This window comes from Schistocerca serialis, chromosome 1 (genome assembly GCF_023864345.2).
Source record: "Schistocerca serialis cubense isolate TAMUIC-IGC-003099 chromosome 1, iqSchSeri2.2, whole genome shotgun sequence".
NCBI lineage: Eukaryota > Metazoa > Arthropoda > Insecta > Orthoptera > Acrididae > Schistocerca > Schistocerca serialis.
The window spans coordinates 331,279,384-331,304,604 of record NC_064638.1 but is presented as its reverse complement, the minus strand read 5'-3'; the positions used below and the strand labels follow the sequence as shown (position 1 = coordinate 331,304,604).

At 40.7% G+C, this 25,221-nt stretch overlaps 1 protein-coding gene across 4 annotated transcripts in view; it reads left to right on the top strand.

The window, feature by feature from the left end:
• Positions 1–17,409: 17,409 nt before the first annotated feature.
• LOC126469960 (juvenile hormone epoxide hydrolase 1-like) overlaps positions 17,410–25,221 on the top strand; it is a 64,675-nt gene continuing 56,863 nt past the window's right edge. Inside the window, exons 1-2 of one of the 4 annotated variants that reach the window (XM_050097406.1) lie at positions 17,410–17,623; positions 18,307–18,493. In XM_050097406.1, coding sequence (XP_049953363.1) covers positions 18,308–18,493 — 186 coding nt within the window. In that variant the 5' untranslated portion in view covers positions 17,410–17,623; position 18,307. Of the gene's footprint in view, positions 17,624–18,273; positions 18,494–25,221 lie in introns of all 4 variants that reach the window. The other 3 variants (XM_050097395.1, XM_050097378.1, XM_050097387.1) reach the window with 3 other exon arrangements.

The window sequence follows — 25,221 nt, the reverse complement described above, 5'->3', positions numbered from 1 at the left end:
GTCAATACTGCCGTCAGTCAAACTTCTCTGAAACACGTTAAACACTCTCTATGAGTGTCAAACAAGTCAAACGGTGCTGTATACGGTCAAACATTTGACAAACCGTCACACGAAAGAGCGTGTTCCACATGTTTCAGAGAAATTTTGATTGTGCCAGACTTGACAAGAAGGAAGAAGTTGTCAATGTTGAAGTTTCGCCAACTACGTTTAGCTAAAAAAGAGTTTCGTTGTAATTTACCTCATTGTAGTATGAGTTTTCACAACTACGGAAGCTGTAATAAAAACAAAATAGGATAAAAAGAAAATAGTACTGGCAGTTATCAAAATGGTAGAGGTTGCAACTTTCCCCCTTATATTAAGCAGTAAATAGTTAAGAAGAAAATCAATATTCTACGCACTCCCACTAGTGGAAGTGCAATAAAAAAAATCTAGTCTCTCTTGTTCTTTCACAGATGATGTATATGTTCCCACGTTGTGGTATTTTAATGACTTGTCACTGGAGAACCAAGTAGAAGAGCAAACATTTTCGCGTATTTGTTTTCGTTTTCAATGTGCAGGGAAGTAACCCACTTATTAAAAGAGTGACTGCCCATTTAGAGAAAGTAGATGTAATAATCAGATTCTGAGTGAAATAATTCCTTTAGCAGATTTCCATCAGTACTCTTTTTTTTTCAATTTCAACCATTCCCTGGATCACCGTCTTGTTATCTTTTTCTTTTTTATAAATAGTGCAAAAGTAAATGCAAGAAATGCTTGATCTGCATTGGTACCCATAACTACCAGTACAAAATACTTCAGAACATGAATGACATCTGTTTCAAAATTGAGCAGATACTACCTGTCGATTTCTTTGCAAAGATGTACAGCTCACAGCTCTATACAGAATCAGCTACTGCCGGACTGTCTTCGATTTGACCATGGAGTTCACAAGTAACTTACATATTGTGCATGATTTGAAAGATGCTCATGTGATAGCAGACATCTTTCAAGTAGGCCATTGTACTGGATAGATATGTACACTTGACAGCAAAAAAAGTGGGCCACTGCTAAATGCAACTAACATAACATAGCTGTGTTACAGGTCCTCTGTACGCCAAGACCCCATGGGCTATAGTCATCTGGGTACCGTAAGAGACTACTAGAGAAAGCTGCTCGTTATGGCAGTCAGTCCAGATGTAAGCTAATATTGCCATGCACGAACATTAGAAAACACATTAGTAGATATGAGAGACTCCCTAACAGTTGTAAATTAAACTTCATTAAAATAAGTGATGCTTCAGAAGTCACTCATTAAATGACATGACGAGTTGTTATTAGTAATACGAATTTGAACCAATTGTTAACAAAACAAAGCTGGCGCATCTGATCGACGCTCAACTAGGCGTAAAGAGACATAAAATGTCGAAGTGTTCAGCAGTATCAGTTTACAATGCCGAATGTCCGAACCTGGAAATAAATAACGATAGGCATTTTCATATTTTCGCGGCGCAATGAATGTTCGATAAAATTTCGGACATGCAGTCGCACAAATTTCACTTCTTCCTCTAATATTTCGGCTGTATACCGTCCAGCATTCTTCAGAGTTAGCCGAGGTGATTGACGTTCCAGCACTTGCTCCGTCCTTTTAAACTTTGGAACACGCAGTATATCGAACACCGACCCATACGGATTTACATTTACGTGCAAATTACTGCCACTGTCCTTCGCAGACGATGCATGTACTCTGAATTCTGGTACACAGAGCAGTCTGAAGGACGAGCTTCTACACATGAGAAGAGTGAAGCCAATGGGTACTACCAACAGGAGATTTATAGGACACTACAAATGCAACCAACAGTGAATATAAGTTTTAAGTCCATGGCTTTACTGCCATAAGTGAGAAGCCTATCGAGAAAAATAGGACGGATCATCAGCAAACAAAAAGTGAAAAAGATTTTTCGCCCTCCACCAAAGATAGCAGCACTCCTGGGTTCCGTTAAAGATGATTTGGTGCTTCGGAAGCCTGGGATTTACAGTATCCCCTCTGAGTGTGGCCGTTCATGACAGATGAACAGAGCACCGCAGGTACAACCGGCTCTTACAGCCTAATAAATCTGCTGTGGCAGAGCACTGTATTGACACTGAGCACTCTATAGTGTACGATAACGTCGAAATTTTAGGCTCAACTTTATCTTTCTGGGACTCTGTAGTGAAAGAAGCAACCGAAATTCGGTTGGCGACGAATTTAATTTACATATATAGCGGCTTGAGCTTGGACAGATCATGGAATCAGGGCACTTTCTGTAGTGCACTCACAAAGACGTCGCGACGGTGCAGCTCGCAGTGATACATCGATATCACAGTATGCATCGACCGCGCAGCTATAGATCTAATTCCATGCATACGTTTCAATTCTTTGCCACCAATCAACGTCTCTGGCGCCTTGTGTATATGTGGCCCCATGCGCAGTGGTGCGGTCCGCAGGTCTAAAAGGATGGAGCAAGTGCTGGAGCGTCAGTCACATTTGCTCACTCTGAAGATGGCTGGGCGGTTGTTAATATTGTGGTCTTCAGTCCAGAGGCTGGTTTGATGCAGCTCCCCATGCTACTCTATCCTGTGCAAGCCCCTTCATCTCCCAGTACCTACTGCAACCCACATTCCTTCTGAATCTGCTTAATGTAGTCATCTCTTGGTCTCCCTCTACGATTTTTACCCACCACACTTCCCTCCAGTACTAAATTGGTGACCTCTTGATGTCTCAGAAGGTGTCCTACCATTTGATCCCCTTCTCTAGTAAAGTTTTTCCCACAAATTCCTCTTCTCCCCAATTCTATTCAGTACCTCCTCATTAGTTACGCGATCTACCCATCTGACATTCAGCATTCTTCTGTAGCACCATATTTCGAAAGCTTCTATTCTCTTCTTGTCTAAACTGTTTATTGCCCATGTTTCACTTCCATATATGGCTACACTCCAGACAAACACTTTCAGAAAAGACTTCCTGGCACTTAAATCTATATTCGATGTTAACAAATTTCTCTTCTTCAAAAGCGCTTTCCTTGTCATAGCCAATCCACATTTTATAACCTCTCTACTTCGACCATCATCAGTTATTTTACTCCCCAAATAGCAAAACTCATTTACTACATTAGGTGTCTCATTTTCTGAAGTAATACCCTATTATCACCTGATTTAATTCGACTGCATTCCGTTATCCAAGTTTTGTTTTTTGTTTATCTTTACATTGTATCCTCCTTTCAAGAGACTGCCCATTCCGTTCAGCTGCTCTTCCAGGTCCTCTGATGTCGTCTGCAAATCTCAAACGTTCTATTTCTTCTCCATGGATTTTAATTCCTACTCCAAATTTTTCTTTTGTTTCCTTTACTGCTTGTGCAATGGACAAACTGAATAACATCGAGCTACAGCACTATCTCACTCCCTTCCTAAACACTGCTTCTCTTTCATGCCCCTTGACTCTTATAACTGGCCTCTTGTTTCTGTCCAAGTTGTGAATAGCCTTTCGCTCCCTGTATTTTAGCCCAGGTACCTTCAAAATTTTAAAGACACTACTCCAGTCAACATGGTCAAATGCTTTCTCTAAGTCTACAAATGCTAGAAAGGTAGGTTTGCCTTTCCTTGACCTATCTGCTAAGATAAGTATTAGGGTCAATATTGCCTCGCGTTTTCCAGCATTTCTGAGGAATCAAAACTGATCTTCCCCGAGGTTGGCTTCTATCAGTTTTTCCATTCGTCTGTAAAGAATTCGTGTTAGTATTTCGCAACCGTGACTTATGAAACTCATAGTTCGGTAATTTTCACACCTTCCAACACCTGCTTTCTTTGGGATTGGAATTATTATATTCTTCTTGAAGTCTGAAGGTATATTGCCTGTCTCATACATCTTACTCAACAGATAGAAGAGTTCTGTCAAGGCTGGCTCTCCCAAGGCTATCAGTAGTTCTAATGCGACGTTGTTTACTCCTGGGGCCTTGTTTCCACTTAGGCCTTTCAGTGCTCTGTCAAATTCATCACTCAGTATCACATATCCCATTTCATTTTCATCTACTTCCTCTTCCATTTCCACAAAATTGCCCTCAAGTCATCGCCCTTGTATAGACCCTCTATATACTCCTTCCACCTTTCTGCTTTCCTTTCTTTGCGTAGGACAGATTTTCCATCTGAGCTCTTGCTATTCATACAGGTGGTTCTCTTTTCTCCAAAAGTCTCTTTAATTTTCTTGTAGGCGGTATGTACAGCGTTATTACAAATGATTGAAGCGATTTCACAGCTCTACAATAACTTTATTATTTGAGATATTTTCACAATGCTTTGCACACACATACAAAAACTCCAAAAGTTTTTTTAGGCATTCACAAATGTTCGATATGTGCCCCTTTAGTGATTCGGCAGACATCAAGCCGATAATCAAGTTCCTCCCACACTCGGCGCAGCATGTCCCCATCAATGAGTTCGAAAGCATCGTTGATGCGAGCTCGCAGTTCTGGCACGTTTCTTGGTAGAGGAGGTTTAAACACTGAATCTTTCACATAACCCCACAGAAAGAAATCTCATGGGGTTAAGTCGGGAGAGCGTGGAGGCCATGACATGAATTGCTGATCATGATCTTCACCACGACCGATCCATCGGTTTTCCAATCTCCTGTTTAAGAAATGCCGAACATTATGATGGAAGTGCGGTGGAGCACCATCCTGTTGAAAGATGAAGTCGGCGCTGTCGGTCTCCAGTTGTGGCATGAGCCAATTTTCCAGCATGGCCAGAAACACGTGTCCTGTAACGTTTCTTTCGCAGAAGAAAAAAGGGCCGTAAACTTTAAACCGTGAGACTGCACAAAACACGTTAACTTTTGGTGAATTGCGAATTTGCTACACGAATGCGTGAGGATTCTCTACCGCCCAGATTCGCACATTGTGTCTGTTCACTTCACCATTAAGAAAAAATGTTGCTTCATCACTGAAAACAAGTTTCGCACTGAACGCATCCTCTTCCATGAGCTGTTGCAACCGCGCCAAAATTCGAAGCGTTTGACTTTGTCATCGGGTGTCAGGGCTTGTAGCAATTGTAAACGGTAAGGCTTCTGCTTTAGCCTTTTCCGTAAGATTTTCCAAACCGTCGGCTGTAGTACGTTTAGCTCCCTGCTTGCTTTATTCGTCGACTTCCGCGGGCTACGCGTGAAACTTGCCCGCACGCGTTCAACCGTTTCTTCGCTCACTGCAGGCCGACCCATTGATTTCCCCTTACAGAGGCATCCAGAAGCTTTAAACTGCGCATACCATCGCCGAATGGAGTTAGCAGTTGGTGGATCTTTGTTGAACTTCGTCCTGAAGTGTCGTTGCACTGTTATGACTGACTGATGTGAGTGCATTTTAAGCACGACATACGCTTTCTCGGCTCCTGTCGCCATTTTGTCTCACTGCGCTCTCGAGCGCTCTGGCGGCAGAAACCTGAAGTGCGGCTTCAGGCGAACAAAACTTTATGAGTTTTTCTACGTATCTGTAGTGTGTCGTGACCATATGAAAAAAATGGAGCTACAGTGAATTTATGAAATCGCTTCAATCATTTGTAATAGCCCTGTATATTCCCCTAGTGATACATTCTTGTACATCCATACATTTGTTCTCTAACCATCCCTGCTTAGGCATTCTGCACTTCCTGTCACTCATTTTTGAGACGTTTGTATTCCTTTACGCTTGCTTCATTTACTGCATTTTTATACTTACTCCTTTCATCAATTAAATTCAATATCTCTTCTGTTACACAAGGATTTCTAGTGGCCCTCGTCTTTTTACCTATTCGATCCTCTGCTGCCTTCACTATTCCATCTCTCAAAGCTACCCATTCTTCTTCTACTGTATTTCTTTCCCCTGATCTTGTCAATCGTTCACTAATACTCTCCCTCAAACCCCCTACAACCACTGTTTCTTTCAGTTTATCCAGGTCCTTTCTCCTTAAATTCCTAACTTTTTACAGTTTCTTCCATTTTTATCTACGGTTCATAACCAATAGATTGTGGTCAGAATCCACATCTGCCCTGGAAATGTCTTACAATTTAAAACCTGGTTCCTAAATGTCTGTCTTGCCAAAATTTAATCTATCTGGAACCTTCCGGAGTCTCCAGGTCTCTTCCACGTGCACAACCTTCTTTCATGATTCTTAAACCAAGTGTTAACTATGATTACGTTATGCTCTGTGCAAAATTCTACAAGGTGGCTTCCCGTTTCATTCCCTACCGCAAGCCATATTCACCTACTACGTTTCCTTCTCTTCATTTTCCTACAATCGCGTTTTAATCCTCCACGACTACTAAATTTTCCACTCCCTTAACTAATTTCTTTTATCGCATCATACATTTCCTCAATTTCTTCATCATCCGCAGAGCTAGTTGCCATATAAACTTGTACCACTGTGGTAGGCGTGGGATTCGTGTCTATCTTGGCTACAATAATCCGTTCACTATGCTGTTCGTAGTAGCCTATCGCATTCCTATTTTGTTATTCATTATTAAATCCACTCCTACATTACCGTTATTTGATTTTGTATTTATGACTCTATATTCACCTGACCAGAAGTCTCGTTCCTCCTGCCACCAAACTTCACTAATTCACACATATCTAACGTCAACCTATAAATTTTCCTTTTTACATTTTCTAACTTACTTACCCGATTAAGGGATCTGACATTACACGCTGCGATCCGTAGAACGCCAGTTTTCTTTCTCCTGATAACGACGTCCTCCTGAGAAGTCTCCGTCCGGAGATCCGAATAGGGGACTATTTTACCTCCGTAATATTTTGCCCAAGATGATGGCGTCATCATTTAGCCATACAGTAAGGCTGCCTGCACTAGGGAAAATTACGCCTGTACTTTCCCCTTACTTTCAACCGTTCGCAGTACCAGCACAGCAAGGCCTTTTTGGTTGGTGTTACAAGGCCGTATCAGTCAATCATCCAGACTGTTGCCCCTGCAACTACTGAAGAGGCTGCTGCCCCTCTTCAGGAGCCAGACGTTTCTCTGGCCTCTCAGCAGATACCCCCTCATTGTGGTCGCTCTGTATCGCTGAGGCACGCAAGCCTCACCAGCAGCGGCAAGGTCCATGATTCTTATGGGGAGCTGGGTGGTATACGACCAAAATATTAGAAAAGAAGTGAAATTTATGCGGCTGTACGCCCGAAATTTAATGAACAAATGAATATACGTTTAGCACTGCACCGGGAACCGCATGAAGCTTATTTTGCCACTGAGAAGCAACCACAAAAGGTATATAATAAACTGAAATGCACAAGTGTGAAACGCCATGAAGTAAAGTTGAGGTGATAGACAGGAAGTAGAACCCAATACCCACATGAATTGTTTACTAAGCACAATCAGATGTCAGATATTAATATGTTCACCAAGAGTGTGATATTGGAACCTGAAACGACGATACAAATCATTTTTACCTGTCAGGGATTCGAACCCGACATCTTTCGTTATTGTCGTATAGCTACAAATAGACATATAATATTTATTGTTTCTTCGCCAGTAGCGAGATGTGCACATGCTGAGCTAGAGGTAACGCAATGAATATTTTTGTGCTGTCTGGAACAACAACCCCGCGCACATCGTCATTGTTGACCACAGAAAAAGAGGTGTCAACTATCAAATTCTCTTTCACTTGTAGTTAGGATTGCGCCGTTCGTAGAGGCGTCATGGAATCATCAGAAAACTGCGAAATAATGTGAGAGAATCATCTTGAATGGTTCAAATACAGATAAAAAATGGTATCGGAGCATGAATCCCAGTCCAGGGAAACTATTTTCAAATTCTCAGGGTCACTTAAAATAAGAAATGAAGGTTCTATGACAGTACATGACGACTGGTTCATGAGCTAAGATAACGTTACTAGTTTAAGAAAGCTTAGTAGAGAGTTTCTGCAAGCAGTAACTTCCACATCTGACAGCCAAAACTAACCTACCTCTGCTCCAATCAGCAGCGAATGGACATGTTTAAAGTTGATTTGGAACCACGGCACAGTCCTGCGCTCTTTAGTCGGCAGTACAGGCTGTGAAGATGGTATGTTCCTGGCTGTTAACAACTGTTTCCCCCCAGACGGAATCGAACCCACACCAAAGCCATTACAAGCTAGCCTCAGTCCAACCAGCCACCCAATTTTACAAGTATGAGGGTCACTCCACAAGAAATGCACACTTTTTTTAATCCATCTTTTATTCTACACATTTGAAAGTTTTACAGCGTGTAGATACATCCTTTAGGAACAATATTTCATTTCTCCACATAGTTTCCATCCCTCTCAACAGCCTTACGTCATCTTGGGACCAACGCCTGTATACCTGCACGGTAAAATTCTGAACCAACCTGTTGGAGCCACTGTTTGACAGTGTGCACAAGGGAGTCATCATCTTCAAACCCTGTTCCACGAAGAGAGTCTTTCAGTTTCCCAAAGCGACGATAGTCACATGGAGCCAGGTCAGGAATGTAAAGCGGGTGTTTCGGTGTTGTCCATCCGAGTTTTATGATCGCTTCCATGGTTTTTTGACTGACATGTGGCCATGCATTGTCATGCAACAGCAAAATATCCTGCTTTGCCGATGTGGTCAAACAAGACTCAGTCGAGTTTGAAGTTTCTTCAGTGTCGTCACATATGCATCAGAATTTATGGTGGTTCCACTTGGCACAATGTCCACAAGCAAGAGTCCTTCACAATCGAAAAACACCATAGCCATAAGTTTTCCAGTAGAAGGTGTGGTTTTGAATTTTTTTTTCTTGGTTGAATTTGCATGATGCCACTCCATTGATTGCCTCTTTGTGTCTAGTGAAAAATGATGGAGCCATGTTTCTTCACCTGTCACAATTCCTCCAAGAAATTCATCTCCACCATTCTTGTACTGTTCCAAAGTTCGCTGCATACCGTTTTTCTTGTTTCTTTGTGAGCCACTGTCAACATCCTGGGAACCCACCTGGCACAAACCTTTTTTAACGTCAACACTTTCAGTATTCTGCAGACACTACCTTCACCTATCCCAACGTAGCGTGACAATTCGTTCACTGTGATGAGTCTGTCAGCAGTTACTAATTCGTTAACTCTCCACACATGGTCTGGAGTGTGTGCACTACGAGGTCTGCCGCTGCGAGGATAATCCTCAATATTGCCGTGCCCACTTTCATCCCGTAACCTGCTTGCCCACAGACTAACTGTACTGCGATCGTCAGCAGCATCTCCATACACCTTTTTCAACCTCTTGTGGATGTTTCTCACTGTCTCGTTTTCACGGCACAGGGATTCTAGGACAGCAAGTTGCTTCTGACGAACGTCAAGTGTAGCAGCCATCTTGAAGACATGATGTGACGGCGCCACTCACAGGAACAGGTTGAACTATGTTTAAAAACAACCAGGAAGGATATATCTACACACTGTAAAACTCTCACACATGCAGAATGAAAATTGTATTTTTACAAAAATAGTGTGCATTTCTTTTGGAGTGACCCTCGTATGTTCTTTATACCTAATTTCGAAATTCCTGTCTGTCATCCCCAGATATACTGACACACATTCTTGGCATTCTAGCTGGTATATAACTCCACTTTGGTTTCTAGCTGGTTTATCTGCTGCTATTAGTAAATGTGACTGGAGTGCTTTCTTGTTCTGTAAGCATTGTGTAATCCCTGTTTCTTTACTATATTTGCAATCCTATGTATTGATTTGTATTTGTGTGTTAAAGTGTACCATTTCTTTGTGTTATTAATGTCATGAGCGTTACATTTAAACAATAAATTCTCGTTTAATTTCTGCTTTTTTTACTGTCCTCTATCATTTCTCTCAAAACCTGTGAGACCATATTCTTTTATATCACCTTACATGTAATCTATTTTTCGTTCTGAAGACGTTCCTTCCTTTTCTCTCTGTCCTAATACACTCCTGGAAATTGAAATAAGAACACCGTGAATTCATTGTCCCAGGAAGGGGAAACTTTATTGACACATGCCTGGGGTCAGATACATCACATGATCACACTGACAGAACCACAGGCACATAGACACAGGCAACAGAGCATGCACAATGTCGGCACTAGTACAGTGTATATCCACCTTTCCCAGCAATGCAGGCTGCTATTCTCCCATGGAGACGATCGTAGAGATGCTGGATGTAGTCCTGTGGAACGGCTTGCCATGCCATTTCCACCTGGCGCCTCAGTTGGACCAGCGTTCGTGCTGGACGTGCAGACCGCGTGAGACGACGCTTCATCCAGTCCCAAACATGCTCAATGGGGGACAGATCCGGAGATCTGGCTGGCCAGGGTAGTTGACTCACACCTTCTAGAGCACGTTGGGTGGCACGGGATACATGCGGACGTGCATTGTCCTGTTGGAACAGCAAGTTCCCTTGCCGGTCTAGGAATGGTAGAACGATGGGTTCGATGACGGTTTGGATGTACCGTGCACTATTCAGTGTCCCCTCGACGATCACCAGTGGTGTACGGCCAGTGTAGGAGATCGCTCCCCACACCATGATGCCGGGTGCTGGCCCTGTGTGCCTCGGTCGTATGCAGTCCTGATTGTGGCGCTCACCTGCACGGCGCCAAACACGCATACGACCATCATTGGCACCAAGGCAGAAGCGACTCTCATCGCTGAAGACGACACGTCTCCATTCGTCCCTCCATTCACGCCTGTCGCGACACCACTGGAGGCGGGCTGCACGATGTTGGGGCGTGAGCGGAAGACGGCCTAACGGTGTGCGGGACCGTAGCCCAGCTTCATGGAGACGGTTGCGAATGGTCCTCGCCGATACCCCAGGAGCAACAGTGTCCCTAATTTGCTGGGAAGTGGCGGTGCGGTCCCCTAAGGCACTGCGTAGGATCCTACGGTCTTGGCGTGCATCCGTGCGTCGCTGCGGTCCGGTCCCAGGTCGACGGGCACGTGCACCTTCCGCCGACCACTGGCGACAACATCGATGTACTGTGGAGACCTCACGCCCCACGTGTTGAGCAATTCGGCGGTACGTCCACCCGGCCTCCCGCATGCCCACTATACGCCCTCGCTCAAAGTCCGTCAACTGCACATACGGTTCACGTCCACGCTGTCGCGGCATGCTACCAGTGTTAAAGACTGCGATGGAGCTCCGTATGCCACGGCAAACTGGCTGACACTGACGGCGGCGGTGCACAAATGCTGCGCAGCTAGCGCCATTCGACGGCCAACACCGCGGTTCCTGGTGTGTCCGCTGTGCCGTGCGTGTGATCATTGCTTGTACAGCCCTCTCGCAGTGTCCGGAGCAAGTATGGTGGGTCTGACACACCGGTGTCAATGTGTTCTTTTTTCCATTTCCAGGAGTGTATAAAACGAACTGTGACACGCTTGTAAGTAAATAATACGTTGCAAGCTTTTCCCTTTTTTCAAACGGCTGTGGAAATAACACCACTGGTCAGAATGACGTCAAATTGCAACGGAAAAAACTAACCTTCTTGGCGGTTGATCAATAAGGCCGAGAAAGGGTGGAGATTAGAAGACGTGTGGTAGGCGTGTTTGCCAACCAAGTTCCTTGGTGCTAACTTCCAGATCACATTTGTTACTCTCCGACTACAAGGCATCTCATTTGTTGACAACAAGTGTCAACTGCGAAGGAAAAATCCCTGTAAAGCAGTTCGTAACACAAAACATCTTTGTACCAACAGGAAATAATCAATAACAATATATTTTGTGGACATATATAGGCCATCGTTTGAGATAATGTTTGTTATGGCTTACCCACTACTTTCCTGTTATGAAGCTACTATATAGTAATTCAAATCAGCATCAGGCTACACTGATTTAGGTTTACAGTGACCTCCTTAATTCTATTACGGCAAATGCCAGGATCAATTCTTTGATGGGGCACAGATGACTTCCTTCCCCATCCTTCCCATTTCAAGATTCTGCTTTGTGTCTAATCGTCTAATCTAATCTTTTAATGTCAATATGGCTACTGAAGGTAAGTGTCGCAAGAAGGTTAATTGGTTGTCATATCTGCCAATTATTCGATACACTATCACTGTAAATCTTAGGAATGTCCTTCATCAATATCTGTTCGTCTTCCTGAATGTTTTGATTAATTTATCTCAAAATCATCGTACCTGAAACGAAACTGCTTGACTGTCTCGATAGCACCCAATCCACACAGGGTACAGGCGTTTCGAACTGCTTCCACTGCTTTCACGCTTTTATTAAACACCAACAGTACACAGTGTCACAAATATTACTCTTTACTCCGTCTTACACTACATTCATGCATCAATGACACTCCTCGTAATGTCAGTACTCGGAAATAATCAAGTTTTTATGGCACGAACTGTACTACATACTCCAACAAAATAAGACCATAGCTAAATATGCTTATAGCATTATGCCATAAATAATCGCCACATAGCATGCTGAAACTTAGTATTATATCATATGCAGCATCAGAAAATGTATACTTGCTATTTCGAGCGCAGAATAGGTGGCTGGAGATCACAGGCTCTATAGCTGATGCATCACAATCACTTGGGTGGATGCTGGTCTGAATCAAGCGGCCGCCAGCTAATGTTGCTAAAATCGATCTTACTATGCCAGACACCCATGAACTCTTTCACAAACACGTTTCCACAAGATTTTGCTGTTACTGGTTGGTTAGAAGATGAACCAAACTGTCTCTGACTTTCTGTCAAACTGATGCTCTTAGCAGACAGACAGAGCACAGCTTAAAAAAGAAAGGAAAATGATGGATATGATATCATGGCTTTTTGTTAGCATTGCATGACATTGACTACTAGACCTCGAATAGGTTATTCACAACACCAGATCAGGTGAAAGTCAACACTTCTCGTAGTATATGCTGGGTACCCCATTGTGACAAAAACATGATGCTAATACTTGTGAAATTGGGTGGCTGGTTGGACTGAGGCAAGCTTGTAATGTCTTCGGTGTGGGTTCGATTCCGTTTGGGGGAAACAGTTTTTAACAGCCAGAAACATACCATCTTCACAGCCAGTAATGCCGAGTAAAGGGCACAGGATTGTGCCATGGTTCCAAATCAACATTAAATATGCCCATTCGCTACTGCCTGGAGTAGAGGTAGGTTAGTTCTGGCTGACAGATGTGGAAGTTACTGCTTACAGAAACTCTTTCTCTACTAATCTTTCTTAAACTAGTAATGTTATTTTAGCTCATGAACCAGTCGTCATGTATTGTCATAGAACCTTCATTTCTTGTTTTACGTGACCTTGAGATTTTGGAAATTTTTGCGCTGGACCAGGATTTGAGCTCCAATTGCAATTTTTCTCTGGATTTGAAATCTTCGAGAGGATTCTCGTTGTTTCCTCATGATGCCTCTATGTACAGCGCGATCCTAGCTAATAGTGAAAGAGAATTTGATAGTTGACACCTCTTCGTGTGTGGTCAACTACGACGATATGCGTGGTTTTGGAGTCCCAGGCATCACAGAGCTATTCATTGTGTTTACCTCTAGCCGAGAATGTGCACATCTCTCTACTGCTGAAGAAAGAATAAATATTTCATGTCCATTTGCAGCTATACGACAATAATGAAAAGTGCTGGGTTCGAATCCCTGCCAGCAAAAATTTCAAAAATGTTTTGTATCATTGCTTCAGGTTTCAATATTACGCTAATGGTGAACATATTTAATATCTGACATCTGATTGTGCTTAGTTAACCATTTATATAGGTACCAGTTTCTACTCCCCATCCATTACCACAACTTTACTTCTTGGTGTTCCACACTTGTGCATTGCGCCTCATTACATAACTTTCTTGTTTGCTTCTCAGGGGCAATACAAGCTTCACTGGGTTCCCAATGCAGTGCTAAACACATCGTCATTTATTTCCAGGTTCGGACATTTGACCTTATAAACTGATACTGGTGATCACTTCAATATCTTACATCTCTTTATGCCTAGTCAAGTCTCGATCAGACATGCAAGCTTTATTTGGTTAACAGTGGGTTCAAATTCGCTAGGAACCAGTGATTAATGTCCACAAATATTTTATTAGCTGATCTTTCTAAGACTACACTTGATTTGCTATTTATTGCAATATTTGTATCATCAGCAAACAAAACAAACTTGTTATCTGGTAATGTTACTGATGAAAGGTCATTGACATACACAAGAAAAAGTTAAGGGCCCTAAGATGAAACATTGTGGGACCCCAAGTGCAATTAGTTCCCAGTTGGATGATGTCTCAAGGCTTAACACATGTTTCTTTCCTAATAACACCCTTTGTTTCCTGCCAGAGATATAAAATTTGAACCATTTTGCAGCATCTCCTGTTACACCATAATATTCTAATTTACTTAAAAGGATATTGTGATTTACATAGTCAAATGCCTTTGACAGATCACATAATATACCAGTTGTCTGCAATTCTTTGTCTAATGAATTAAGTACATTTTCACTGTAAGCGTAGATAGCCTTCTCAATATCAGAATCCTTTAGAAATCCGAACTGCAACTTTGACAATATGTTATTTGTGATAAGAAGATTATAAATCTGATTGTAAATTACCTCTTATAAAGTTTTTGAGAACCCTGTCAGAAGTGAAATTAGATGGAAATATGATGCTATTTCTTTACCTTCCTTCTTATATAGTGGCTTAACTACAGTGTATTTCAAGCATTCAGGGAATATTCCACTGATAAGCAACTGGTTACATAGATTGCTTAATATGTTACTTAGCTTAGAATCACATTGTCAGTTAACTTTGCTGATATTTCATCACAACCAATAGATGTTTTTTGATTTTAAAGATTTTATGATGGACATTACCTCTGCTTGGGTAGTGAGGGTCAAATTCATATTATGGAAGTTACTTTAAATGTCTGGTCTGAAGTATCCCATGGCAGCATCTTTTCAGTAAGAGTTATAACATGTTTGTCAAAAAGTTCTGCAACACTATATGCACCTGTCACCAATGTATCATTTACTCTTAATGCTATTTGTCCCTCTTCATGTCTGGTTCTACCAGTCTCCTCCTTCACAATATCCCATATTGTCTTTATTTTGTTATCTGATATGACTATCTTTCCCTTGTAATATATTTGCGTTGATATCTGTATTACAGTCTTTAATATTTGCAGTATTTCTTGTAATGTGCTATAGCATCAACATCAGAACTGTTTTGGATTGACAGATACAGTTTTCTTCTTGTTTTACCAGATACCTCTATTCCTTGAATAATCCATGGCTTCTTTGTAGACTTTGCTCTAACCTTGATTTGTTTTGGGGGGAAAATGTGTTCAAGTAAGGTAAGCACTTTATTAGCAAAAGTGTTATATTTTTCATTCATGCCATGAGCATTGTAAACATCACTCCAGTGAATGTCTCTGAGGAGTGTCCTAAAATAATCAATTTTTGGCTTGTTGATTGCCCTCTTGAGTTCAAATTTAACAGATTTTGTATCCTGTTCAGTATTAACATTTAACAGTTGGAAGTGTGTGTCATGGTCTACAAGGTCTTTGACTATCGGTTTTGTACTATTATTTTGTTCCTTGGACTTTTCTATAAAGATATTATCAATGGCTGTTTGTGAGCAATTGGGTACCCTAGTTGGGAACTTTGCAATGGTAATTAAGTTGAAGTTCTTATTGGCAGAGACTTTAAGGAAATCTACATTGAAGTCACCAGCAACCACTATTTCTTTGTTTTTAGTTGTTAAATGGGCCAGTACAGCTTCAAGGTGGTTTATGAACAGGTTAAAGTTACCTGCGGGTGCTTAATATACACTTAATATTATGAAGGATTTTTTGTGAAATTCTACTTCTGTTGCACACACTTCCATATGCTGTTCTAGGCAAAATTTATGAATGTCTATGTTCTTAAATTTATGACAGTTCCTAGTGAATGTGACAACTCCTCCTTTCCCCATTGATGCTCTACAAAAGTGAGATGTTAATCTAAACCCTGTAACACTTAAAAAGTTCTATACCAGTTGTCTCATGATGTTCAGAGAGGCAGGTTACGTAAGCTGGATTTGAGGACTCTAATTCATCTATGCAGATAATTTATTCATTAATTTTATTCTCGGTCATCAAATATTTTGATGCAATAAAGATAGTTGACATTTCACACTGACTGAGTTAAAATTGGGTAGAGTTGAAATTTCTGCTGATTGTTGAAAATTCTTAACCAACAGCTGTTTATGCTGATGTAATAAGCTAGAATTATGTTTTTTTGGTTTCTTTCTCACACTGAAGTTTCGTCTCAATCCTAACCTCTTTTAAAATTTAGTTTCTTTCTGTCCTCCCTACCCCAAAAAAGGGACTTTTCTGAACCCTGTAATCACTCATGACAGTGATTTCCCCCTTTAACTTTTCTGCTATTTTCTCACGCCAGTTTACCCTTCTCTTTCCTGTTGAGATGAAGGCTATCGCTACTATAATCCCACCTACTGAGAGAATCAACAGGAACCACACCAATGTGTGACCCTGCACCCAACATAAGCAGCCGTTCCAACTCCAAATTAACTCTCCTGACAGAAGAGTTCAAATGAGGTCGGTCTTGGCGCCCAAGAACAAATACAAACTCAACACTGGTACACTTCTATGCTGATGCAATGTTTGCCAGGTCACACTCTATGCTGTACCCAGGATCTCTGTCAATACTATTTCCTGGCCCGTCACTATAACCACGGTGTCTTCCTTAGTGAAATATTTTCAAAGTGATCCTAAATTCTCTGTCACCTGCCCTAGACCAGCACTAGGTTTAAAAAAATTGGTGACCTGGTGTTCTGATCCTAGTTCATCCTGCAAAAGTTGGCCAGTACCTCTTCCAGGGGAACTACCTAAAATTTCCTTTATCTTTATACACCTGCAGCTGCTTTCATTACTACAGGGTCAGTTTCTGTACACGGGCTATCGCCTGTATTTGTCACACTTACAGCACGGATGGTTTGAAAATGGACGCAGGTGTCCGATGCCAATCACCATCAAGAAATAAAAAATAGATACTTCTCAATGCAACTTATGACGGAGTTACAACCACTTACTTTAATTATAAGACAAGTTGCTGACCTATTTTTCACCTGCAGCATGCTGCTAGTTCGAAAATACACTTCGTGATAAAATACATAAGAGTGAAATGTACAGTAATAGTGCAGCAGAACAATTGTGAAAAGTCATTTGGGAACATCTGAGGGCATTGACACAGCGGTAAGCTTCTAGGCCTATTAAATTAGTTCAGTACACTTTTTGCACTGTTTTTTTTCCTTAATTGTCCCAGTTTTCCTAAACTTTTTCAAATGCCCAGCTTTTTAATAAAAATGAAATGGACATAGTAACATAGAAAACATATGTGTATGTATGAATATTATTTATATCGATGATGCGCAAAGGGCTGCACTGTATGTGCTTGTATCGATGTTTCGAATGAAACGTAACATATCGACAGAACAGCGCGACACGGATACGTCACTGAGTTTCAAAAAGTGTTTAATAACATTCGTGATAAGGAGGTATAGTTAGGTTCTGCCTTTGCCAGTACTTGACGTATGCTGAGTCACCTGTTGTAATGTCTTGATTAAGAAGCATAGTTAGACACTGAAACAAGAGTAAACCATAGCTGTCACTGTCAGTGAAAAAGAGTTTGTTCTTTTAAAGGTACGAGGTCCCAAAAAGATGCACGTAAAAACATAATTTCTATCGAAATAACACTTGCCGTTAAGAGCACCTGCGTTTGTATCTGTCTCACAAAGCGTTAAATGCAAGAAAAATTATTGTTTTGTGATAAGCAATATTTCTGCTGATATGCCGGTATCAGTGCAGCCCACATCTAAATTTCCGAGATCTGCCTTTGTAAGAAATACTTTATTACGGATGTTTTCGCTATGATTTTATGGTGGTGTCCGTTCAGTTGGTATATGTATTTTGTGACCTAAGAGATTAATTTCTTAAGTGTAGTGCCTAGGCAGTAATTCAGAATGGTTTGACACCTGAACATGGAGGTTTCAAAAACCGTATTTAACCTCAAGAGAACGAAGAAACTAAGTCAGTATTAGTGACCTCATGAAGTTTCGCATTTAGATTTTTCCTCCTAGCAGATTGATTGACTTTTACTTGGTCCTATTTGATTACATTTTGTGCAATGTATGTGCTTGTAAACAGGACAAGTCAACGTAATCCAATGTCTCAAGCATACATATTACTGTACAAAAACTCAAACTGGCGAATAGGGTAGTAATGTTACCTACATTGTTTCATTTGACAGCACCAATTGTGTACATAATAAATGGTCTTTTTTGGTCTTTTAGAAAATATAAACTCTACAATTAACTTTCCCTCAGAATGGGCGCCGTAGGAAGATACGGATTCTTCATTGTAAGCACACTGGGGCTGTTCAGTGCTATATTTTGGACATACATATCACAAGTACCACCACTTCCGGAAATTAAACCTCAATGGTGGGGTCCAGGCCAGCCTCAGGCAGTCGACAGATCAATAAGACCATTCAAGATAAACATATCAGATGAGGTAATAAATTATTTTTAATTTTCTGTGCCTTTTGTTAATTTGTTATATAAATCTCATGTTCAATAAATCTCATTCGTCAGATTTTTTTCCAGTAAACACTCCATGTAGAATCCTATTTGTTTTTTTCTTAATTTATTATTAAGCTAGGTGTAACCACCAAAAAAATGTTACGCTTGGAGTGTTGTTAAGTTATATGTTCACCACTGGAGCCACTATCATCCTACATGAATTTTTTTAGGTAAAAATAAGGAATGTGTCATTCTGAGTTAGTGTCAAAATTTTGATAAAAGCTGTAGTGGTTCAGGTTCAAATTCTGGTACAATACACAGTTTTAATCTATTTTATTTGATCGCTGCCAACACCTGCAGTCATGGTTATTATCCTTGTATGAAGAAACCAACAAACCCTGCACCCCTCCCTCGTCACTGTTGCTACCACTGCTATTGCTGCCACCACTTCTCACCCTCCCTTATTCCATCCCAGCAGCTGAGAGAGGTTAGAAACAAGAATAAAAACTTGACATGCACATAAAGCAATCATCTGTTTAAACAGAAGAGAATTTCCTGTTCAAACTGCCACAGCCTTCATTGTTGGTACGTTGTGGACTTATAATTTTGGGTGCAGACATGTTTGTCACAATAGCAGTTGGCTCAGATTAATCTCCATGGCAGCCAAATTGTTGGCAAATACAAATGTCGTAAACTGAGGGTCATTCTGGCTAAGGATGATAAAACTGGCAGTAGCCTAGAAATTCGATTGTGACACTTTCTACTACTAGCCCACCAATGTAAGAGAACTGTGGTACTCATGACTTTGGAAGAATTGATGACCTGAGAAGTCTTCATGGTTGTCTTTAATGCTGTTTAATAGTAATAATTATGATAAACAATATAATTTATTTGTAATAAAATACTACAGGAAACATTACATTTGAAACAACTGCTACATACCCTACCCTCACAGTATGGTAACTTGTGCATTGTATTCTTACATTCTCATTCCATTTGTAGATCTATATCGACAGAGTAATAAAGCTGCTTGTAAACTTGCATTACCAGAAATAGCATGGTGCAGTTGTACATACTACTGTGTTTTTGGGTCAGTGGGTATGATTTGGCAACTGCTTCACGAGGCCAAACTAGAAAGCAAGCATGCAGCTTCCTAGGAGAAGCTTCATAATGAACGTCTACTGTCCCCTTTTATCTGTCAAGGACAGTATTGGTCTTGAGTGGCAGGATCTAATATGTTTTGATAAATCAGTATTTTTATAGAAAAATGATTTTCCAGTATGAGTGTATAGGCTGCACAGTGTCTATTTTGACACCAAATATATCTGCAGGACACCACAAATTGGCTGGTTTGTAAATGAAGTGTTCCTGTGGACTCTGAGTGCTTCACCAGATAAAGAGACAACATGGTGCTACCAAGTATGTCTGCATTATGAGTAATATTTTGATAGCATTAGGACAACAACTGCAGTGGTTGACAAAAATTTGGAAACACCTTGAAAAATGCAATCTTGAAATTAAATGTAGATGCTAGCCAATCCTGCAGCTTGTGCTGTTGTATTTGACCATTAACAGTGCTTGTGCAATATCCGCAATACATTGCAAGCACCCAGTTGTAGTCAGGACAGTGAATGCATTATATCAGAGCTAAGTCAAACATGCGCATTTTGTTGCTACTTGTACGGTGAGTGCTTCTGTGACCAAGATAGCTGAAGGGCTTGGTGTTTCAAGAGGCACCTTAGATCGATCTTTTATACAGGAAAAGTGGAGAAACATCTTCCACAAATCACAATGCAGACAAAAGTGCGTTGAGTGATCATGGCAAATGGTCATTTAAGAGGATTATGATGGAAGAATAAAAGGATGACAGCTGCAGAAGTCACTGCAGAACTGAATGTTGCACTTGTGAATCCTGTCAGCACCAAAGCAGCATGAAGGTAGCTACAGGAATGTCTCTGCAGGGCAACCTAGAATTCCAAAACTACTCATTGGTGTTGCAAATGCCCGTACCCAGAAAGCTTGGCGCCAAAGTCATGAAACCTGGTCTATTAAGCAATCGAAGAAAATCATTTAGTCGGATGAGTCTTGTTAAACACTGTTTCCAACTTCTGGCCAATTTTACATTACAAGAGTAAAACTTGGTAAGGGTTCGGCAGTGATTCTTATGACATTTCAGAAACTTTCCCGCAACCAATATTCTTTATCATCTTTTGTGATTTATTTGTAGATTCTCGTCTTCTCCATTACCTAACCTTTCATTAACAACTATACTTAATTCCATACCAACTACTTCTAAGTCTCCTAACTGAGCATGTGGTCATTTATATAACCATTTAACAGTGAGGTTATTCTTTATTACTTTGTTAAAACTTACAATATAATTACAATTTTATAACCGAAATTATCTCCCTACAAGACTTGTATTAACATTTGCTTGGAATTTAACACAATTACAGTGGCAATTTTTATCAACATTATTCTTTTTTATGAAATTAGCAAACTAATAACATTATCATACAGAAGAACTAGAATAGTAATTAGTGGAATCATCTTTCCAGGGAAAATCTATCTTCAAAATCTGACATTTACACCGAACGAGGTAGCGCAGTGGTTAGCACACTGGACTGTCATTCAGGAGGATGGCAATTCAAACCCATGTCCAGCCATCATGATTTAGATTTTCTTTGAATTCCCTAAATTGCTTCAGGCAAATACCATGGTGGTTCCTTTGAAAGAGCATGGCTGATTTCCTTCCCCATCCTTCCCTAATCCAAGCTTGTGCTCTTTCTCTTATGACCTGTTGTCGACGGGACATTAAACACTAATCTCGTCCTCCTCCTATTTGAAAATTGCATGTATTACTTGATGTTAACAATACAATGTTTTATGTATTCCTCTTATTTGACTTAGTCAGCTACACTGCTTGACAAAAAAAAGTGAAGAACAATATAGTCAAATTTACAAAGAACTTAGCAGTATGAGAGCTGACCACAACTGTTCAAATGTGTCATTGATATCCTGAATGTTGGTGTCAAAGCTGGTCCCACACTTTCTATCACAGACAGATGTGGGGATCTTAATGGCAATGGGAGTACCCCAACAACACATAGACAGCTGCTAGAGACACATGCTCTGTGTGGACAAGCAACATAAGGAGGCAGGATGTCCGTGATGTACCATTGTCCCATCAGGTTACACTCAAGTCATCCATCAGCTGTGACCTGAAGCCATACCTATGGCTCTCCACACCATGATGCCAGGCTTAACATCAGTGTGCCTATCCAAATAGTTGGAAGAATGGGAACACTGCCCAGGTCCCTGCCACACTCGCCAACTATGGTCATTTGGGGTAGTGCATCACTCAACACAGTGCAGCCACATTCATCAGCAGTCCATGTTTCTTGGTCACAGCACCACTCCAAACACAGTTCTTTATGTTAACGGCAACCTAAACATGGGACAGTAATTACCTAGTCCAGCTACTGCTAGTTGCTGCCTAATGGTGTGGGATAGTACAGAGTGCTGCAATGAGTCAGTTATTTGTTCTTGGGGGCAGATGTGAAGGGTTGAAATGTGTCTGGTGCAGAATATGGAGATCCTCGCTTGTGGTGGTCAGACATGGTTGACTAGAACTGTGACAAAGAGTATACCTGCCCTCATGCTCCCAAGCAGTTAAACATCCATTGCACCACATCTGAATGCCGCAAAAATCTATATATTGCATGATTCAACTAGGTGACTGAGTGGAGATTCATGATGAGGCCCATTTCAAACACTGTTAGGTGCAGATAAAACTCTTGCACAAATACACAGTATTTCTTTGTCCTTCTGTGACCACTCAATATCGGACAATGTTATGCCTCGTATGTAGCCTACCAGACCTGTTAATAACTCTAAGCCCAAACAACACTAATGTACTCTGGTGGCCTTTCTACTTGTCACAGACAATTGCAACTCTTCCAGTCCACTGCAGCTGCCTAATGCCGTTTCATAGCATGTTGATGGTGAGGGAAGAGGGTGTGGACCACTCTGCTCAACGTATTTTGAAATCTTGTTCCAGAACACTTCTATGTGACAAACAGTAACTAATATGAGTATGTAATATGTCAAGCTCACCCACATATATGTTCAATATTATTTTAACAGTATTTTCATTTTGATATTCTGCCTCTATATACTGAGGTGACAAAAGTCATGGGATACCTCCTAATATCGCATCGGACCTCCTTTTGTCCAGTGTAGTGCAGCAACTCAATGTGGCATGAACTCACCAAGTTGGAAGTTTCCAGCAGAAATATTTAGCCATACTCCCTGTATAGCCGTCTGTAACTGCAGAAGTGTTGCAGGTGCAGGATTTTTTGCACGAACTGACTTCTTGATTATGTCCCATAAATGTTCGTTGAGATTCATGTCGGGTGATCTAGCTGGCCAAATCATTTGCTCAAATGGTTTAGCCACTCAGATCACCCAACATGAATCTCAACAAACATTTATGGGACTTAATCAGGAGATCAGTTCGTGCACAAAATACTGCACCTGCAACACTTCTGGTCACAAGCCTGGTAGAGGTGCTGAAGGTGATGTCATGCGGTTAGCGTAGGCACTCACGTTAGTTGTCTGCTGCCATAACTGATTAATGCCAAATTTCATTACACTCTTCTAATGGATACATTTGTTGGTCATCCCAAATTGATTTCTTTGATTATTTAATACAGTGTTGCTTATCTGTTATCATCAACAACTCTTCACAAGTGCTGCTGCTCCCAGTTGCTAAGTGAAGGCTATCAGCCTTCTCTCGGAATATTGAATTCCCTAACGATTCTCAAAAACAAATGTCTCACTCCACATTTAATTCTTGTTGTGCTTCCGTAATCACATCGGAAAGCTTTTCACTTGAGTCAGCTGAGTACAAGGAGAGCTACACCAATGTGTTACCCTTTTATACCTTGTGCATTTGATACTACCACCATTTATATATGTGTGTGTCGCTGTCCTGTGACTTCTGTCATATCACTGTATACACGCCTCAAAATCAAAATGAATAAACCTAAGCAGTTGTAGAATTATTATGAAATGAAGTTAATTGTTTCATACTTACAATTTAATGTTGGAGAATAGGGCATCTCCTGCAAGTGTTCTTTATTTTAACAGTGCTATCTGTAAAATCCAAAGAAAGTAACACACAACAGCAATGTTAATAATTAGAAAGTGGTGCACTACTACTGTAATGACATACTGGTTTGTTTTTATTCATTTACACTGTTTGTGAGATGGTTAAAATCCACGTCCAGCCACCCTAATTTAGGTTTTCTGTGATTTCTCCAAATATCTTCAGGAAAATGCAGGGATGTTTCCTTTCAAAGGGCATGGCCAGTTTTCTTCCCAATCCTTCCCTAATCCAGTGGGACCAATGACCTCACTATTTTGTCCTCTTGTACCAGCCACCCAACCAACACTGTTTGTGGACTGCAGCATAAAAATGTTCAAAGCAAAGAAATCTCTGGCACCAGTTAAATGTTAGATTTGACACAATGAACAAATCATGCCATCACTGTCAAACAGATGTTCAAAAACCTCTTACTTCGCTCTACTGTATTTCGCGCTTGGGCACTTAAATCAGTTTCACCTACTTGACTCCTCTAAATGTTGCAGGGAATTTGTGGTAGAACACATTTGGATTAAAGGGAATCACTTACTGGAAAGCAGAATTATTGAGTTGTCAACAGGCACACAAGAAAGAGGAGGAAAACTTGCTAGCGTTTGGAGTAATCCTTTATCGAATGAGAGCAAAATTACACACACACACACACACACACACACACACACACACACACACACACACACACACACAAACACAAGCGATAGGGAAAAACGAACAATTAAATCTTTACATGTGAGCTCTGATATCTCTTATTACAATGTTTCTCCCTATGTAGAAATAAAATATTTTCAGAAGAAAGTTGTGGTTGAAATTTGGTGAAAAGACCTTACTGCACTGAAAAATGCCTTGGTTTTAATAATTACCATCCCAACTCACCTGTAATAACCTTGATACTTACTCCATTATTTGCAGTAACAGAAAATGAGCTTCCCTTCTTTGAACTTTTTTTTTTTTCTCCATCAATCCTGCCAGGAACAGGTCCTGTAGCATGCAGCAGTACTGCAGAAGAGAATGGACAAGCATAGTTTATGAGTCTCTTTAATGGATCTATTGCATCTGTTAAGTGTTCTGCCAATAAAATGCAATTTTTGGTTTACCTCCCCCACAATACTATATGTGTGACCATCCCAATTTAAGTTGTTTATAATTGTAATCCATAGGTATTTAGTTGAATTGACACCTTTAGATTTGTGTGATTTATCATGTAACTGAAATTTAATGGATTCCTCTTTAGATTTGTGTGATTTATCATGTAACTGAAATTTAATGGATTCCTTTTAGTACTCATGTGCATGACCTCTACTTTGCATTATTTAGAGTCAGTTGATACTTTTCACACCATACAGATACCTTGTTTAAATATTCAACCTCATCTGCAAACAGTCTAACAAGGCTGCTCACATTGTTTCATAAATCATCTATACAGATTAGTAACTGCAGAGGGCCTATAACACTTGTTCAGGAAATGCCAGATACTGCTTCCATTTTACTAGATGAGTTAGACTTTCTCCATTCGACATGTACATTGTTGTCAGTATATAGTCACACTAGTGATTATT